This window comes from Adiantum capillus-veneris, chromosome 4 (assembly GCF_014529385.1).
Source record: "Adiantum capillus-veneris isolate H3 chromosome 4, ASM1452938v2, whole genome shotgun sequence".
Taxonomy (NCBI): domain Eukaryota; kingdom Viridiplantae; phylum Streptophyta; class Polypodiopsida; order Polypodiales; family Pteridaceae; genus Adiantum; species Adiantum capillus-veneris.
This window is the reverse complement of record NC_140934.1, coordinates 147,679,528-147,700,045: the sequence shown is the minus strand read 5'-3', so window position 1 is coordinate 147,700,045 and position 20,518 is coordinate 147,679,528. Positions and strand designations below refer to the sequence as shown.

The window sequence follows — 20,518 nt, the reverse complement described above, 5'->3', positions numbered from 1 at the left end:
AAAAGGTTGCGAAAGCCCAGTTTGACCAGTTTTTAGACGAAAGGGAAAATATCAAGAAATGGGTCGAACGGAGTCCAAATGGAATATTTTTTGAGCGTAAAGTGCAATTCATGACGATATAAAATCACATGTCAAATATCATGGCAAGTGGTCGGGAAACCCCAATATAAGATATTTCGACCTCACTTATTCTCTCATTTCTACTATTCATAAGTTAGAGGAGAGAGCTAGGGAAGAACTAGCGCATGAACTTTCAAAATCTTTGTATGATACACATAGGACACCAATGGGCGCTAGATATGAGAGGTAGGCTCCTCACCATGTACCCTATATGTTGTATGCTTACTTCTTCGCGAGAAACCAATGAAAACAACAATGTGGCATCGCGGGGAAGAAATTGAAAAGGAGTCGCAATGCAACAGCCACTAACCCGATAGCTATTAGACTCGATAGGGGGATAACCCTAGGCTAGTGGAACATGTCTATGTTCTCCTATATTGATTTAGACTAGTCAAAAAAACCATAACTTCTTGGAGCTTGTAGAAGCCGACCCGGAAGAAATTTAGCAAAACCCTACCAAAATTCAGGAATAGCTGCTCCTCAAGGGTCCCTACAAGCCTATGCAATTTCTTATAGAGTCAGAATATCAAGAGTTGGTCAAAACATAAAGCTAGGCTTCGAACACGCAAAGCGTCAATTGGCTTTCACGGCCAAACAGTGTGTTCGTTTGTCACCAAACTTTAGGGGCATCATCGACATATCACCAACAATCGTAGCCGACCATATCTTCCCAAACAGATGCTATTTGAGCGACAAATCGCCAAAAAGGGTATCTGTAAGGCCAAATGTTACACCAAAACCATGGAAAGGTTCCCTTCCTGATCTACAAGCTTGGGAGATGGAGCTCAAGACAAATCATTGCGGGAAGTCGTCTCCAAATGGAGAAATCTCTTTTAGAGAGTGAAATGCCAAACAGGGAGTTTCTAAGCTAAACATTTGACTTTTCAAGTTGAAAACTAGGTAGTAGGGCTTAGGGCACAAGCACAAAACACCTCAAGGCATCAAACTCACCTTTTATCAAGGTAGACATCTCACGTTCACCTTTTGCACAAAAACCACTCACTTGACTTCACAAACACATTGTGCATACTCTAAGCATGAAGCACGTAAAAGTTCATAAGGTTTGGAGCTAATTAGGATACTCAAGACCCAAAATACACAAAGTCTTAGTCTAATCCTATAATTTAGATTTGAACTTACCAAAAGTGCTCCAAATCAAGTGAAATTTTACACAAAGCAAGCACACAGCTCATGTCCCAATGCTCAAATATCTAGTTTGCAAAAGTAGACATCATATGCTTATGACGTCTAGACTTGTCATAGAGGAGTTTGTCTGAACATCCAGATTCATACAGCATGGTACATATATCCTCAAGACCAAGTTTGGGCACCTTTGGGCATGTTTTGAACACCACCCTAATCATTTTCCCAATCTAAGTGTCCTAGACCCCTTCTACGGCCTTGGACACATAAGCACTAGTCCAAGTTCATAATTGCACACATCAGAGAAATACACACATCAAGAGCTACCTCTGCACCAAGTTTGAGCAAAAAATGCGAACCTAGAAATCATACACGTATGATGTCTAGACCCGTTAAATTAACATGCTGCTATGGTTTTGGAAACTCTAAGAAGCGGAAGTGCAAAACAGACCCAGTGGCCTCTACACCAAGACTATATACGATAGCCTCATCATTGGAGGTACACAATAGGGGCACTACCTAGCAAGATATATGGCTAGGATGCATACATATACACAATCAAATATGCCATGGAAAACAATTTTAAAATCCACGCCCGTGTGGGATGGGGTGGTAAAAAAAAAAAGATGAGAGGAATGGTGAGTGAGTGAGAATGGGTTTGCTACTTGTGCATGTAGTAAGAAAGATAATGAGATAAGGGAAACATGAAAGTATGCTCACTTCTCATACCAAAGGTTGCAAATCCATACACCTTGAGATGCAAGTAGCAAAGTGATAGGAATATGAGAGGGAGAGAGAGTGTGTGTATGGTGGAAAATCCGCACACCTTAACATAAGCAAAATGGAAAGAACGAGCATAAACCATACTCACAATAAAGTGTATTTATCCCAAATGACACAAGGTATGTCACCAAGATGGAGTGTGTTGATTGCTTGCAAAAGACGAATACAATACGTAGCATAGGGAAAGAAGATGACAAGGGGACAAGACCATTGAAGCATAATGGAGGGATGGGAGTTGATGCGAGGAATATCATGAGTGTAGCCATCATTTGTCTTCTTGAAATTGTGCCTTCAATCCTTCATTATAAGTGTGTGGAGATATGGTCCTCATTTTGTGCATGGTGATGGTGATGGTATTGTGATTATGTGATTAGGGTTCATGCTACTAGCATGTAGCACAAGGGTGTGTATGTTTAGGTGTGTGGGTGTGTAGTGTAGTCTCCGTTTACAAAAGAGAAGGCCTTCTTTTATAGACCAAGAGAGTGATTAGGCAATAGATTATGAGCAAAAGGAGTTATTACAAAGTAACCTCATTTGAAGGCATTCCCCCAATGAGAGAGGTCTCTGTGCCTTGCTTATTGACCAATTTTCTCTTAATCGCCTTCATCATGGCGAGCTTCGTCTCCATGTCACCTTCCATAGCTTGAGTCCAAGAGATTTCTTATAATATTTGAGATAATCTTGACAAATAAGAGAAAATATAGCAATTATGGAGAGAAACCTATAAGAGATTGATGTGTGTAGCTGGATAACCATGACTTCTTCCCAATTGGACAGATAGGCTCCACCATTTTGATCATTTCTTCCAAACCGTAGCTCTAGAAATTATAAAAAAAATAGGAGTTAAAAGATCATCTCAATGCCTACAACTTTGGTGCTGAAAACATTTTCCAATTTGGAATGAACGAAATAGAGAAAAATCCCACAAAAATATGTGTCCGTCTTTTCCCTTCCAAAAGTGATTGCAGCAGTCCCTCGTGGTCTGATGAGCTTCAACATTCGGCGCTGATGGGACTTCTTTGAATACGACTTTACACGTTTTCTCGGCGACTCCTCAGCAGACCATGAGGCAGCCTGCTTCAGGGTTCATGTTCTGTTCCTTGTAGCTAGGGGGATAGAGGCCTTGGACTCGGCGGTTGGCTTCTCTTTTCTCCTTTGCGGCAAGGACCATACTGAGTGGACTCTCGACTTAGTGTTGGAGTGGTTACATACACAGGTCCTAGAGTTCTCTCACCACATGGAACACCTATGAGTTACAGACATGCATCAGACTTTGTGGCCATTGGCCAAGTTTGCGGTGACCTCTCCAGATACAGCAGGATGTAGACACATTGTGGTTCACTTCTTTGCTGATACGCAGTGCTTGCCATGCTATGTACACATTCATGAGGACTCCTGGACAAAGGAGGTTGCTTTATGTACGGCTCGCTCTACTTGGGCTTGGGCCAGGTACTCGTTGCAGTCACACCTATCTAGAGGACGCTCGGATGTGGATTACTTCCCATCCAAGCCAGCCTCGAAGATAGCACGTTTAATTGCTACGGCAGCATCTGTTCTCTCTCGCTCCCCATGAAGATCGTCTCATGGAACGTGCAGGGACTTGGTGGGCCTCAGTTTCAGCGTCAGTGGGGCCGACTACGTTAGGAGCTTCAACACTGTCTTGTGGGAGGAGAGATTGATCTCCTTATGTTACAGGAGCGTGATCTGTGTGAGAGCTGCATTAGACGTTGTGGTCAGCTCTTACCTGGACGATATGATACTTTTTGGTCAGCTGCTTTTGGACCTGGAGGCATCCAGGGTGGGGTATGTATAACTATTGCGGATTCTTTGCAGCAAGCCATTGTGGGCAGAGGGATTATTGTGCCAGGCAGGGCTCAGTGGATCACTATGCAGGTTCAGGGTTGCCTTGTGGGCTTCCTGAACATATATGCGCCCAATGTGGCGAGTGCACGAGCAAACTGCAGCCTGCGCAAATAAACAATCTAGTCTTTGCGGTAGGCAGAACATTGGTGCATAGGGGTGACTTCAACATGTTGGAGGACCCTTCTGACTGGATTGGTGGTAGCCATGCTACTGTGCATGGAGTTGAGCTGGCAGCTTGGGAGAGGTTTTGTATGACTCTGAGGGTCTCGGATGTGTGGCAGCACTCTAGTTTTGTGAGGCCCCCAGACAGCCTGGCCTTCTCTCGTTCGGACCACAGAGTGGGAGGAGTGAATCTATCGCGGATAGATCGCTTCTACACTATTGACCATTTCAGTGACTTGGGTGGGATAGTTGGCATTCTGGCAGGGACTTTCTTCTCGGACCATGCACGAGTGATCCTCATAGTGTCAGACAGACAGAGGAGAGGGAGCACGATGCTTCGCATCCTTGAGAGGGTCTTGCTGGACTCTGCACCAAAGAGCGAGTAGAGGCTCTCTGGACAGATAGCTTGGACATGCAGGATTCTCCTGCTGACAGAGTGGCCTCAGGATTAGCTCAGATTAGTCGTTTCTTTCTCCAGGAGTCTCTGGCTCGCCTGGCTACAGCGAGAGAGGAGGAGCAGCGCCTCAGACGGGGCGTTGCTTCCTTGCAGAGGATGCAGGAGTATCATCCAGACAGTCCTTGGTTGGAGGAGCAGCTACAGCAGGCTCGCTAGGAGCTTGTTAGCACAGAGGAGTGGCGCCATGAGTTTGCTTTCTATCGACAGGGATCGCAGTGGACCCAGGTTGGTGATAGAGTGACTGGTGCTTTCTTCGAGACAGTGGGACCTCGGTATACGCATGCCAAGGTCAGTCAGTTGAGGAGGCCTGACGAGGCCCGACGGGTCAGTTGCTCTGAGCCAGAGGACATGCGTGCGGTTGCTACTGACTTTTACCTTGAGTTATTGTCTGCAGAGGCTCAGTCAGAGTGTCAGGATGCATGCAGGGAGCAGGTGTGGGCATAGATGCCTTGCCTTGTGACTGAGGAGCTGCGTCAGAGGCTTGAGCTGCCACTTCAGCTTGAGGAGTTGTACACGGCTCTGAGTGCACTCCCCCGTGGTAGCTGTCCAGGTGAGAATGGCTTGACTCCCAGTTTTTTCTTGGAGTACTGGGACTTGCGTGGCCCAGATCTCTGTAGTGCTTTTCAGTACATCTTGCACGCAGGAGAGATGCTTGACAGCATGAGTGAGGATCTGATCTACCTCATTCTCAAGGAGGGTGGCTCCTTGGATGAGATTTGACAGTGGCGCCCCATCACCATCCTCAACTCAGCCTACAAAATTCTTGCCAAGGCTGTGAGTTTGAGGATCCAGCCACTTATAGAGAGCCTTATAAATGGGACTCAGACAGGTTTTGTCAAGGAGCGCATTATCCTTGACAACATCTTTACTTTTTGGGAGGCTTCTGCCCTAGCGCGGCTCCGTGGTGAGGATCTAGTGATTTTTCTTCTCGATTTTGAGAAGGTCTACAACAGAGTTGACTTGGACTTTCTAGAGGGCACTCTACGTAGGATGGGCTTCTCAGATGCTTGGATCAGAGGGTGTCAGCTTTGTATAGACGGGCACACAGTCAGGTACTTTTGTCAGGAGGAAGAGGTGACCGTTTCATGCTCGCACGTTCGGTCAGATAAGGCTGCCCTCTTGCCCCCTTCCTCATTCTGTTCTATGCTGAGGCGATGAGTAGGTTTTTGGTGTCGCAGCAGGTTGGTTTGCGGGGCTTAGCACTCCCTATTCGGGGAGATGAGCTACTGGACGCTGAGTTTGCTGACGACTCAGCCTTGTACTTGGATGGCGAGGAGGCCAACCTTCACAGGTGTGAGCAGGACCTCCTGTTGTGCATCTGGTGCACTGATGCATGGAGAAAGACAGTGGCTTTCTCGGTTGGTAGTGCTCTTGTGCCCGACTGGATGCCAGGCGATGGTTTCAGGTGGAATCCTAGGGACTGCAGCTCGGTACTTGGGCTGTCAGGTTGGTTTGGACTTGTCTCCCGAGCAGCAGATTGCTCCCCTCCTCCTGTCTATCAAGAGGAAGTTGTTACATTGGAGCTATGCACGACTTTCTTTGGCTGGCAGAGTTATAGTGGCCAACCAGGTGCTGTTGGCTAGTACATCACTTCTTGCTGGATCTTCTCGAGTTCTTGTATCAGCCAGGTAGAGCGGTTGATCAGGAATTTCCCTGGGTCAGGGCGAGACACTCTGACAGCCCGGGTCAAAGTGGCTTGGGAGGTCATCATTCTTCCTTGTTCCCAGGGAGGGCTTGGGATCATAGACCCAGCACAGCAGAGCAGAGCCCTTCTTGGGAAGTTCATCGTCCAAGGTCTTCTTCCAGGTTAGGAGCCCTGGAAGGAGTTCTTGTTACAGCGGCTTCGTGCTAGGGTGCCTCAGGCAGGAGGCCCCTGGCAACCTTCGACCAGATGGATCTTCATAGAGATGCGTAGAGTTGGTTTGAGCAGGACACTGGAGGATCGCTTCGCCGTGGGGTTGCTTTGATCTTGGGAGCACTTGCGGCGAGGCCTGGAGCAGCGTCAGCCTACTTGCACGGAGGAGCGTCTACGATAGCCCCTTGTTTGGAACCCCATGGTTAGCTCTCAGAGAGGTCACTTGGTTGGTAGTCGGCCTCATGTTTCCTGGGGTTCCATGGCAGCGGGTCCAGCACGCTCTTTAGGTGACTGGTTACAGTTTTCAGGCTTGTGAGAGGCTCTATAGGGCTTTCAGCTATAGGGCATGAGAGGGGTGCAGAGCATGTGCCAGGACATCTCAGAGGTAGTACCAGCTGAGTGGCTCACGCCTCTCGAGTCAGCATCGCCCAGATGGATGGGAGCCTTCACGTGACCGGAGGTTCTCATCTTTGTTCGGGCTTGCTCAGAGACTGTTCCCTCCCTGTTTTTCGATTTACAGGGTGAGGGACGCTTACAGCGAGTTGCAGTAGAGGCCCCGTAGGTGGCAGAGTGCTGTTTTCAGAGGATCCGAGTGGTGGGCATCTGTGGAAGGACTTCTGTCATCGATCCTGACCCAGCTGCTCTTGCGAGTGGACATTGGAGACTGTGGGCTTGGGAGTGCTGTCCACTGGCACGAGTACAGTGGGATCCTGGAGAGTGGCTTTGGAGGGACTCCTTCTCTTCTGCAGACCACCCAGGTGTCCCTTTCTTTCACTACACTTTTCGACTGGGATGTCACATACTGGCAGCACAGAGAGAGGCTCCCGCTGCTGCAGCACCTCATTGGCAGGAGGAGGGTCTCACAGCTGAGTTCTTGGTAGCTTTTTGGGAGAGGTTGTGGGACTCCAGACTGTCGAGGCGAGTCATTTTGTTTCAGTGGCTGGTCGCACACAGAGCTACAGTAGTTGGGAGGTGGCTGGTGCATAGTGGCCTCTCGTTTGCATGCACAGCTTGTGACCATTCTTGTAGAGAGTCAGCGTCACCGTCTTTGGGACTGTCCCTTGGCACAGCAGGTGTGGCTTCGTGTTCTTCGGCTGATGCCGGCTCTTTCCACGGCTCTGCAGTACACTTGGGGGGCAGTTGCTTGGTCCACTCTCACGGGGCCGGCACTTCAGTTTGAGCTATCATCCACCAGCAGGATGATAGTGATGCAGGGAGGGTGACCTACACTCCAGCCTGCCACAGAGCTTACTCCACATGAGTGGTGCAGTGAGAGAGAGGTGTGTTGGGAGCTCATCAGTGGCCTGACACTCTGGTTCATCTGCCCGGCCTGTTGCTTCCTTATCTTTGAGGCTCGACCTACCCTTCAGCCTGCCACAGAGCTTACTCCACAGGAGTGGTGCAGTGAGAGAGAGGTGTGTTGGGAGCTCATCAGTGGCCTGACACTCTGGTTCATCTGGCGGGCCCGTTACTTCCGCATCTTCGAGGCTTGCCGTATACCACCAGCAGAGATTGTTTGGGATCTTTGGCTTGAGCTGGTTCATACTCTCAGAGAACAATTTGAGAGACTCCAGGGCAGTTCCGACCGCATGTAGGAGTGCAGAGAGGCTTTCCTTCGACTTTGGCGTCCTGGGCCATTTTTCACCATGGTCCAGGGTGTGCTCAGATGGCACTACCTGTCACGTACACATCCCAACCCTATGTGTCCGTGGACAAGCTACACCACAGCAGGGTTCAATCAGTTCAGTCAAGTCTAGATTAGCAGTGATCTGGCACTTTTGTGAGTCTATTCGTAGACTGTGCATGCCCAGTCACTTAGCATAGATGCATATCCTCCGGTTGCACACAGCATGATCATGGGAATTCCCAAAAGAATCCATTAGCATCAGTTAGGGGAATTTTCCAGTGCAGTTAGCCTATTTTCCTATTTTTGGTTATTTTCACTTATTATTTTTAAGTGACTTTCCAACAAAAGTAGGTAGGGCAATTTTGCTAAGTTAATATATAAGCAAACCCAAGTTAGCACTTTCTGGCAGAAGAGGCAGCAGGAGCTTCCCTCTCAACAAGCAACTTCTCAGCAGTACCCCCTCAGCCATCTAGCGTTTTTGCATCTTCACCCATCCCTAGCGTTTTTGCATCTACACCCCAGCCTTGGTGTTTCCTTCCATAGCAGGACATCGCTATCGACCTTCAGCACCCTAGCGTTAGCAAATTGCTCCCATCGCCAGGAATTCACCAGCTTCCCTAGCGTTTTCCCAAACAACCCAATCAGCGTTTTTAGATTACAGAGTCAGATCAGCCCAGCGTTTTTGTTTTCAGCCTTAACCCGCCGCAGATACATGCAGTTTTCAGCCTATGGTACCGCAGCAGATCAGCCCCCAGTCGGTTGCAGATGTTCCCCCATTTTCAGCCATAAAAACGCAGCCAAAACAGTCATTTTCAGCCACCAAAACAGTCCCGAAATTCAGCGATTATAAGATCTCAAATTTCAGCCATCAATGCGTCGTGGTCATCACCGTCGTCGTCATCGGCATAGTCCCATTGCATCAATCCATTGCATAAGCATTGTACACCTTTGTGCAATCAAAGTAGACCACTCTCGCCGACGAGAGTGGGGCCTTCGGAGGAGGGTTTTACAACCTCTCGGGTGTTGTATCTCTTCTCTCTCCTTCTCTCAGTCTCATTCACTTGCACGCACAATATCCACCCACTTTGTTCGTGATCACAACACTCTCCATAAGACGGAAAGCTCTCTCTTTCCCTAAGAACTAAAAGGAACCTTGAGCAATAAAGATCACTAATCTTGAGAAAATACAACATTCATTCCGCTGCACCTTACATTGGTATTAGAGCTTTGGAAGTGTTCTGCATTACTCAATCAAAGAACCACAATAATTTTTTTTGCTTGTTGCAATCGCAAGAACCCAAGTTTACTTGGGCGTGGCGATTCCTAATCGTGTTTTGTTGAAGAGTGATAGGAATTCCAAGAAAGAAGGGCTTGTCTAGCCTCCCCTTGTGTCTCTTTTCACTTATTGAGAGCGGACCGTGCACTTAGCGGTTAGCCAATTGACATGAGGTGGGAAAAAGCAACCTTGGTGTGAGCGCAAGGCCGCCAAGGGGTGCGTCCGCAGAAAGGAGTAGAACTTGGGTGAAGAGAAGATCCTTCTCTAACGCGATTTGCAAGCGAAAGAAAACCTGAAGAACCCAAGACCCTCGAGACTCAAGAACCCAAGATTCTCACGAATCAAGGACCTCAAGAACCTCAAGACCCTCAAGACCCAAGTTCCTCGCGAGCTTAAGATCCCAAGATCGTAGTGCATGGTTGTCACCCGAAGCGGAATGGATACTTCGCATACAGGTGATGAGCATGAGAGAGGCGACGAAGACTCATCCCCACCCGGAGATGATTTCTTCAACCCTCCCCCTTCGCCATCTACGCCACCAAGTGCACGAGACTCTATGGAGGCAATGGTCAAGCAGATGATGGCCATGATGGATAGACAGGAAGACAAGCGCCTTGCTTTAGAACGTGAGCGCCTTGCTCAGGACCGTGAGCGCGATGACAGAATTGCAAGAATGGCCGCAGACCAAGCAGCCAAGGACCGCGAGCGCGATGACAGAATTGCAAGAATGCCCGCAGACCAAGCAGCCAAGGACCGCGAGCGCGACGAAAGACACGCAAGATTGGCCGCACAGCAAGAAGAAAATCGACTTGCTCTCGAACGCGAGCGCGATGAACGAAATGAACGAAAAGCAAAAAGGGACGCCGAGCGAGAAGCTCAAAGGGAGATTCGCAATCAAGAATTTATTTCCCAATTGCTAGCCTCGAAGACCGAACCACCCAAAGATCTTGGGAGTTCATCAAGTGGCGCAAGCCACGACGCGGATTCCAACCATCCAGTTATAGAAAAGTTGACTTTCAGTAAGTATGACGGTAAGATGGATGCTACAGTTATTCATTCTTGATTGCATCAATTTAATGCTTATTTTGCGACAACTAAGAAGACAAGAAATAGCAAAGTTTTGACGGCAGCTATGTACCTTGCTGGTGATGCCATCAATTGGTACCACGCATGGCAAGAGGCACAGCTAGCCGCGCACCTAGAGGCAGCCGACGATTTCACGCCCCTCTCTTTTAGTTGGGCTGATTTCCAGGACAAGCTCAAGGCGTGGTTTATGCCACCTCAGTACCTCGCACGATTGAAGGACGATTGGCATGCTCTCAAGCAAAATGGTATGCCGGTTATGTCTTTTTCTAATCGTGTTTTGCAGCTAGGTACCCAATTACGCATGTTGGATAATAAGCGCAAAGAGGCTTTTCTCTTTGGATTGGACGAGTATATCAAGTACGATGTCGAGGTATTCGATCCAATCGATCTCAACAAGGCGGTAGCGATTGCTCTCTCATAGGAGATGAAGCACAACAAGGGAAAGCCTAAGGAGAACAAGACTTCCATAAGTACCTCGTAGACTTCTCAAAACCCGCAGAACGGTAAGAACGGTAAGAATGATAACTCTTCTAACCAATCTTCCAACAATCTCTCATCAAAGACTTCTTCCAATGAATCTAAGGGTAAGGCTAACACAACTGCTAAACCTAAGCTTACTCCAGATGAAAAGGTAGCACAATGAATTGTAGGAGGATACATCACTTCGGAAGAACAAAGCACGTATTCTAAAGGTCGTTGTTTTCATTGTCACATTAAGGGTCACATAAAACGAACATGTCCTAAGCTTGAATCGAATGAATCTAAAGAACCCACAATACCCACTACATCTGTCAATGCAATGAATGATAACACGGGTGTGCTCAAAGTTTCTCAGGACCCTCCCATTGATGATTCTCTCATTAAATGTTATGGTCGTACGTCGGGGCACCGTTTTTTCATATTGTTCGACCCAGGTAGTATACATGATGTGATGAGTTCCTCTCTTGTTGAGAGAGCCCGCCTCGAAGTTAGTCCGAGATCTCCTATCGAGGTCTCTGGCTTTCGTCCTGGTATGGACGCTCTCATAACGAAGCAGTGCCTTGATGTGTTGTTTGCAATTCAACAGACTGCCTTCACTAGAAGATTTGTTGTTTCTCCTCTCTCAGGATGTGATATGATTTTAGGCATGAAATGGTTTCGTGAAGTGAACCCTCTCATTGATTGGGAGGCTAACACTTTAACTCTCAATGCCAAAAGTGATTCTCCTACTGTCTTTCATGGAGAGGACATTGTTCATTCTCCATCTCTCATTGCTAATATGCAGGACAAGGTTGAAAGGATTCGGGATAAGAAGACTCTCTCAGTCTTTTTTTCTCCACAGCATGACACACAGGATTTGCATAATTGTGTGAAGCATGATTATGATTTGATTGACAATGATTTGCATGATCAAGATGTGATTTCTCACAAGCATGATGAGTTGCATAAAGAAGATGTGATTGTTCACTAGAATGAGGTATTAGTGAATGCTTTTTCTAGCAAAGCTAACGTCATTGCAGATTCAATCAATCACGAAGGATCGATCTTGGCTCTCGAGCCTTGGTCAAAAGCACCCTCACAGGAAGTATTATGTGTTCGCATGATTGATACGCACCCATTGTTCGAGTGTTTCATTCGTGAAGGTTTCCTGTATTTTAGTCAGCATCGTTATGTGATCCCTTTTCCTAAGCATGACATATTGTATGCTGAGCACGTTTCTATCATGAATGAGCACGAATGTATGCGGATTGTTCATGAAAAGCTGAAAAGTTTGTATGTAAGGAAGTCGCATTCCATGTCTCTTCCTTGGCATGACACAGTTTCCGAAAGAGCAGATGATTGTATGAGCACCAAGCATGGGCATTTCCATGGTGATTTGCCACAGTTGATTGATTTCGATCAAACAGATAAGATTCGATCTCATTGTTTGCATATGTTTGATGAACGGGTTGTCACTCTGTCTCTATGTTCATCTACATTGCATACACAGTCTTTAGCGAAGACAAGATTTTTTTCCTTCACTTCACATGGAATGGGTATGTTCATGGTTTTGTGTTGGAAATGGTTTCAGGAATTTTCAGCCATGGAGATTCTTGAAGACGAAAGAAGTAGATCTCTAGACGAAGTTGACGCAAGAAAGGAGATTCAAATGACTTTGTGTCGCTTTCGGCGCAGCCCAAAGAAGCAAGCATTGCAGACCTTTATGAAGTTCAAGTACCGCCCGACCCACACAGCAGAGTGGGCCGGCGAAGAGTCCCTTCAAGGATTCCGGATGCTATTGGCGATCTCCCTCGACGCCATACAGTTCGGTACTAGTACCTCACTTTGAAAAGGAGGGGATGTCACGTGATACATCCCAACCCTATGTGTCCGTGGACAAGCTACACCACAGCAGGGTTTAGTTAGTTTAGTCAAGTCTAGATTAGCAGTGATCTGGCACTTTTGTGAGTCTATTCGTAGACCGTGTATGCCTAGTCACTTAGCATAGATGCATATCCTCCGATTGCACACAGCATGATCATTGGAATTCCCATCAGAATCCATTAGCATCAATTAGGGGAATTTTCCAGTGCATTTAGCCTATTTTCCTATTTTTGGTTATTTTCACTTATTATTTTTATGTGACTTTCCAACAAAAGTAGGTAGGGCAATTTTGCTAAGTCAATATATAAGCAAACCCAAGTTAGCACTTTCTGGTAGAAGAGGCAGCAGGAGCTTCCCGCTCAACAGGCAACTTCTCAGCAGTACCCCCTCAGTCATCTAGCGTTTTTGCATCTTCACCCATCCGTGGCGTTTTTGCATCTACACCCCAGCCCTAACGTTTCCTTCCACAGCAGGACATCGCCATCGACCTTCAGCACCCTAGCGTTAGCAGATTGCTGCCATCGCCAGGAATTCACCAGCTTCTCTAGCGTTTTCCCAAACAGCCCAATCAGCGTTTTTAGATTACAGAGTCAGATCAGCCCAGCGTTTTTGGCTAGCAGCAGGAACCATCAGCGTTTTTGTTTTCAGCCTTAACCCACTGCAAATACACGCAGTTTTCAGCCTATGATACCGTAGCAGATCATCAGCCCCAGTCGGTTGTAGATTTTCCCCCATTTTCAGCCATAAAAACGCAGCCAAAACAGTCATTTTCAGCCACCAAAACAGTCCCGAAATTCAGCAATTAGAAGATCTCAGATTTCAGCCATCAAGTCGTCGTCGTCATCACCGTCGTCGTCATCGGCATAGTCCCATTGCATCAGTCCATTGCATAAGCATTGTACACCTTTGTGCAATCAAAGTAGACCACTCTCGCCGACAAGAGTGGGGCCTTCGGAGGAGGGTTTTACAACCTCTCGGGTGTCGTATCTCCTCTCTCTCCTTCTCTCAGTCTCATTCATTTGCACGCACAATATCCACCCACTTTGTTCGTGATCACAGCACTCTCCATAAGACGGAAAGCTCTCTCTTTCCCTAAGAACTAAAAGGAACCTTGAGCAATAAAGATCACTAATCTTGAGAAAATACAACATTCATTCCGCTGCACCTTACACTACTGTCCACATGTGTGGCTCTTCCCTCCTCCCATCCCCTAATCTAGCCTCATTGTACATATGTTGTTTTTTCATTGGGAGAGTCTCCCCATCATGATTGTTGTAGTCCTCTCTTGTAGAGGAGGTTGTAGCCCTATGGGTAACTAATAGAAGGATCTTTTTCTCGAAAAAAAACTGTGCTCTACAGCCCCACGATCTGGTAAAAGTCACTTATTAATAAATAAATGCAAGATGTGGTTCATATGCACTTTGGGATAAAAAAAAGGGTTTATGCGGTGGAAAATGCTCATGCTGGGTATTGATGGTTGTGCAATCAGAGGGTATGCAGCTACTGTAAGTACCTGGACATGCACGGCCTGCGTACAGGCTCACAAGGGTGCCAAAACACTTCCTAGGCTACCTAAACCTTATAAGTAGGTATAGCTTGTCCACATGCTCATAGGGTTAGATGTGCACGTGAACCCCTCTGTTCAAGGTGAGGTACTGGTACCGAGCTGCATGGCTTCTTTGTAGTCTGCCAACAACTCAGGGTAATCTGTAAAAATATGCTTCATCAACCCACACTGCCTCGTGGGTTCCTCGATCTTTGAACTTCAAAAGGTATTGTCGTGCTTGTTTCTTTGAACCATGGAGAAACCGATGCAGCAAAATCTACTCCAGTTCCATGACTTCTGCTTCATCAATGATCTCGGGTCCTTCTTCTTCGGAAATGTCTTTTGGTGGGTCTCCCTGAAACAACTTCAACCAAGAAACATGGAAAACGTTGTACATTGATCATGAGTTAGGCAATTGTAATTTCATAGAAACCTCATTTATCTTTTTAATGACTGGAAATGGATCATATATACGAAAAGACAACTGTGGACACTTCTTTCCGACTTGCTTGAGATGTTGCTTTATGATCCTAAGATAGACCCAATCCCCTTCCTTGATAGTAATATCCTGACGATGCTTGTTAGCGTGACGAGAATAAGATTCTTGAGCCTTGCTTAGCCGAAGCTTCACTCTCTAAGTAATCTCATCCAAAGACTGGCTCTCAGCATTTATGGAGAGGGGAATAGAGCAATAGATAAAGAAAGGATCCATGCAAACAGTTGATAGACCAAGCTTCCATGTGACGATTGCTAGCATCAACCTCCACACATGAGAATCCATGTGCAAATTATGAAAAGGAAAAAAAGACTTACCACAGATTCTCACCACTGGCTTGCATGTGTCCCCCTTACTCTCCTAGCGTCCCATATCACCCTATGCAAGAGGGTAGAGAGTTTGTCACGCTAGGCCATCACGGCCTCATGAGCTCTAATGGTTTTTTGCATGTTGCCATGTCGAATGCCTGAGCAAGAAGAGGCTCGGATGTCATGTTAGATCCATCCTGCACACATGACGTGACACAAGCCATACTCTTGCATAAACGAGCGTGGAGAGCGGACATCAGGCTCACCCCCAGCCATAGAGCCAATATAGGCTCACCCGCAAGCCCGGGAGCATGCAGTCAAGGGGCTAGCCTGTACCACAAGGGCTAGCGTCCCATACCACCAAGCCCATACCGATTTGTGTGTGCGGGTAGAGCTTTTGAAGGCGTAGATTCCAAGTGTCGTGATCACACAAGATGGTTCACAAATGAGCCTAGGGTCCTATTTATAGGATTCGTTAACGGCCCTAACCATAGGGCCATGTTCACACTTGGCCAGACATAGCTTAAGCGCCCAACCTGACGTCCGGGGATGTAACATTCCCTTGGGCCAAATAGTGCATCTTGGAAATGTATGCTTAATAGTGCTCAGCCATGTTATGTTATATTCATGTCTTCAAAAGGCCAAAGTGGCCTATGAGACCAAAAGTTACAAGCGTATCAGATGTGATACAATCATCCGAGATAAAGCATAAAAGGAAACATCCTAGATCCTCAAACAATCCTAGCACGAAAGGTAATGAAGCTGGTAGGCAAGTAGGATACAAACTCATGCACCAATTTTAGGAGGAGGGGTATGGCAACGAGGAGGACACCCTAATAGGGGCTCGGGGGGCAAAAATAATGAGTCATCCCATGAACTCTCGCATAGGCCATTGCAGCATAGCATCAATCTCCTGCATGGTGAAAAGCCGGGGAGGTCTAACCTGGTCTGGAGCGATGATACTGTGTATCGTCATGTCTGCACGCCGCCTATGCATAGAGGATGGCCTTGTCATTTTTGAGAGACAAACTAACATTTGGCTTCTACCTGTTCATGTTTCTGAAACTGGTCCTTTCTTATAGTCCTCCTTGTTCATGTTTCTGAAGATGGTCCTTTCTCATAGTCCTGCTTGTTCATGGTTTCCTGAAGCTGACCCTTTCTCATGGGCCTGAAAAGCTATGATTTGACTTTGGTGTGGTTGATTTTTAGTATCAGTGGATAAGTTTTGGAAGAACATGTTGACGATTGTGCAGGTCAATCTCAGCGTGGCTATCATACCAATGTCAAATCAGCTACATTGGACTGCATCAACAGCAGGGCTTGTACAATCTTCGTTTTTCTGGGGCTACACTCTAAGCCAGATTCCTGGAGGATGGCTTGCAAGATGGTTCACAGGGGAGTAAGTGGCCTACAACTTTTCCTACTGCGACAAGCTTTTCTTGTAATGAGGTCTCGAGTGCACAATCAGCTAGAGGATCAATTGCAATGCTACATTTGAATTTCTTTTCTCCGCAAGAATTGGCCATAAAGTTTGCAAGCATAAAATAGAGCACTTTTAGAAGTGGAATAAAGACTCTACTTACCATCCATTGGAGGCCAAAGTCAACCAGACAGATCATATACATCGTTTCAGTGCATTTCACTCTATTGGCAAATATGTATGCGCAGAATATGACATGCAGCAGGGTAGTTGGTTTTATCATTTCCACAGGCCTTTATTAACGCTTTCTGTCGACACAAGCACCACATTTGTTCTCTTAGGCACTCACACCTCTGGGCTCAAGCTGATGTCAAATGATCTCCTCATTGAAACCATTTCTACATGTCTTTTGTACACTTGCCATGAGCACCACATTTGTTCTTTTAGGCACTCACACCCTGAGCTCCAGCAATTTTGAATGATCTCCTTACTTGATAATTAGCATGGCATGCTCATATTGTGTGAGACAACTTTAGCGCAAGGCATAATGTTTTTTCTATTTTTGAAAATACAGGGCAGTATTAGCAGCAGGTGTATTTGTTTGGTCAGTGGCTACAGCAGCAGTACCATTAGCGGCATCTTTTATCCCATCTCTTATCTTCTCAAGGCTCATTGTAAGTGGCCTTGCAATCTGTTGACATGCTTGTATGTTAGCCCTAATAAGTGGAAACCTAAGGACTTCTTTCAATGACTTTTGCAGGTAGGACTTGGTGAAGGAGTCTCACCTTCAGCTGTCACAGACTTGATTGCAAGGTATGTGTTGATCAGCTGAAACCCTTAACTCCTTTGTTACTGCATAGACAAGAAACGTGGTCTTCAGGTAAGGCTTGTGTTTTAAGGTGAAAAGATTGGGCCCTCATTTATTACGTATTGCTAATCGGTCTCACCCCGGTTTTCGTGTTTCAACTTTCAAGTATTGAAAGATTCTGTGGAATTTCTGGATTGCTGTGATCATGGTACAGAGTTGAATAAAGTCAATGCTTTGGAAGACAATGAGAAAGAACTAGATGCATGAAAACAAATCTCATGATAGGAAGGCCTTTCTCTGAAGGTAACTAAGCCCTATCATGCATGGGAAGAATTAATGCAATGCGGAATGGGGTTCTTGAGCCTTGTTCTCAAGGGCTTCTGCTGTCTATGCTTTCTTGTTCTATACTCAATAAGCAAGGACTTGTCCGTGTAGCCAAAAAGAATTGAAGCTATTTGGTGCGTTCCTTGCTGGTGGAAGGGTTGACTCGGCAATGGGATATCTGATTTATTGGTTTGTGGCACTTCGGGAGCCAGATCTATTTGGTTATTTGTGGTTGGCTAAGGGCTTTTGAGTTCTGGTTGAAGGTGTTACTTCAATTCCCGAAGGGGCTCTGCTGATAACAAGGTATAGCCCTAGTATACCCTGTAGAAGCAGGCTTCGCTCTGAAAAGGAGGAAAAAATGGAAAGAGTTTCTATAGGACACAGAATATCTCGACAGTTGTGGTGGAAATATTGATTTGGGCTACTGCCCCATGAGGCTGACCATTGCTCGCTCTTTAAGGGATAGGAACAGAACCACCCAGAATGTCCTGGCAGCTTTAAGCTTCCTATCTAAACACTAATTAGCATCTTGCACACCAAATACACTGACCAGTAATACTGGCTGAAAGGTCAAATATCTCTGTACTCGTGCTTTTCTGTCTAGCAAGGTTGGAAAAGTTAATAATGCCTAATATGGGCATCCTCTTGTTGTTTTGTGCCTAAGACTACGTAAGTCAGGATTCTAAAACAGGGGCGGGCCAAGTCCTCAATCAAGGGGATCCCAAGCCATTATGAGGTGTCACTCACTGGAAGTTTGTGCTGACCATTCTCCAAGCTAGATGTGCAATCTTAAACACCTGAAGGAAGCGGTCATGACACGGCATGTGCTGTTGCAAAACAGTACACTCATAAAATCAGCAGTCCCACTTTGTTCAACATGATGTTTCACCAAGAATGTTCTGAAATTCGTTTTCCTTTCATTTTCTAAGGTTTGATTGACTCATTGAGTTCGACCATCCTTCTCAAGATGATTACAATAGTTCATTTTGTTATAAGTATTACATTCAATCCCAAACTGCTCTATGAGCCTTGATAGAGCGATAATAAAGACCATAGAATTTTTTTCCAAAGGGCCTACCATAACAAAGTTGTCTATACAGGTTGATTGTTACCATACGTGTGAGTTGCATGCCACTTACGTGCATTGGTCACAAGGCATATTTCTTATCCTTAATGATTGTTCAAATGATTTTCTGGTTAATATGGCCAAAAGTTTTAAAAGTGGGGCAGAGGGGTTATTGTGCCAGGCAAGGATCAGTGGATCACTATGCAGGTTCAGGGTTGCCTCATGGGCTTCCTGAACCTCGCCCAATGTGGTGAGTGCACGTTTGGTCTCTGCCGCATGCAGAGCAATGGTGCATTGGGGGTGACTTCAACATGTTGGAGGACCCCTCTGACAGGATTGGAGGTAGCCATACTACTGTGCAGGGAGTTGAGTTGGCAGCTTGGGAGAGGTTATGTATGACTTTGCGGGTTTCAGATGTGTGGCAGCATTCTAGCTTTGTGAGGCCCCCAGACAGCCTGGCCTTCTCTCGTTCGCGGACCGCAAATTGGGAGGAGTGAATCTATCCGATGGCCTTCTCTCTTCGGACCGCAAATTGGGAGGAGTGAATCTATCTCGGATAGATCGCTTCTACACTAGTGACCACTTCTGTGACTTTGGTGGGACAATTGGCATTTTGGCTGGGACTTCCTTTTCGGACCATGCACCAGTGATCCTCACAGTGACAGATAGACAGAGGAGGGGGAGCGCGATGCTACATATCCTTGAGAGGGTTTTGATGGACTCTGCGCTCAGAGAGCGATTGGTGGCTCTTTGGATAGAGGCCTTAGACATGCAGGACTCTCCTGCTCACAGAGTGGCCTCTGGACTTGCTCAGCTTAGTCGACTTTTTCTTCAGTAGTCTATGGCCTGCCTAACTGCAGCGAGAGAGGAGGAACGGCGTCTCCGACGGGGCGTTGCTTCCTTGCAGAGGATGCAAGAGCAGCATCCTAACAGTCCTTGGTTGGAGGAGCAGTTGCAGTAGGCTCGCCAAGAGCTTGCCATCACAGAGGAGAGGCGCCATGCGTTTGCTTTCCATCGACAGGCATCTCAGTGGACCTAGGTGGGTGACAAAGTGACAGGGGCTTTCTTTGAGAGAGTCAACCTGGTTAAGCCAGATTCTTCTAAAAAGTCTTTGAATGATGCAATGACATGGGATTTAGCAATCAAAGAAAAAAGGTTTCGCAAGAAACAAAGGTTTAAGACAAAGGTTCCAGATTACTCAAAGACTGAAGATTTTCGGAGATTCAATGCTTTTCTAGAGTTCTATAAACATCAAAAGTCATTTTTGACACATGCTCTCATTTTAAATGGGAGGGAATGTCACGATTGTGACGTATTCTTCGTCTTTGTATAACCTTCTTCACTTGATTCTTTTGCAGATATGAAGATACACCAGATCCGAGACCCCCGATTCTCCTAAGGATGCGTCTCTTCGCCCAAGAGTCACACCTGTTCGGCGAATAGCCATGCCTCTTCAACGAATGGCTGCACCTTTAGGCTGAAGGGTCACGACTCTATAGATAAAGAACACGACTATTGGCCTAGAGTCACGACTATTGGCCTAGAGTCATGTCTTTTTATCGTGTCTCTTCCGTTTCTATATAAGAACGCCCTTGTAACACATTTCAAGGGAATCAACACACATTCAGTCTCTGAGTCTCTTGTCTTCTAGTTTCGTTCTTAGTTCAATTTTTATTTAAGTTCAGTTAGGAATAAACACATATAGTCAGCGTGTTCTTCATAACAAAATCAACGCATTTCCCCTGCTTTTCGGAGACAGTTTTGGTAATGTATTTGGACCCTTAAGATTAGTTGCACGATAAGTTATTTCATGTGGATGATTGCACATGCACGAT

General features: G+C 46.3%; 1 protein-coding gene across 1 annotated transcript in view; it reads left to right on the top strand.

Moving 5' to 3' along the window:
* Window positions 1–16,300: 16,300 nt before the first annotated feature.
* PHT4;5 (phosphate transporter 4;5) overlaps window positions 16,301–20,518 on the top strand; it is a 101,505-nt gene continuing 97,287 nt past the window's right edge. Inside the window, exons 1-3 of the mRNA XM_086511249.1 lie at window positions 16,301–16,464; window positions 17,060–17,159; window positions 17,246–17,298. Coding sequence (XP_086367375.1) covers window positions 16,301–16,464; window positions 17,060–17,159; window positions 17,246–17,298 — 317 coding nt within the window. The remainder of the gene's footprint in view (window positions 16,465–17,059; window positions 17,160–17,245; window positions 17,299–20,518) is intronic.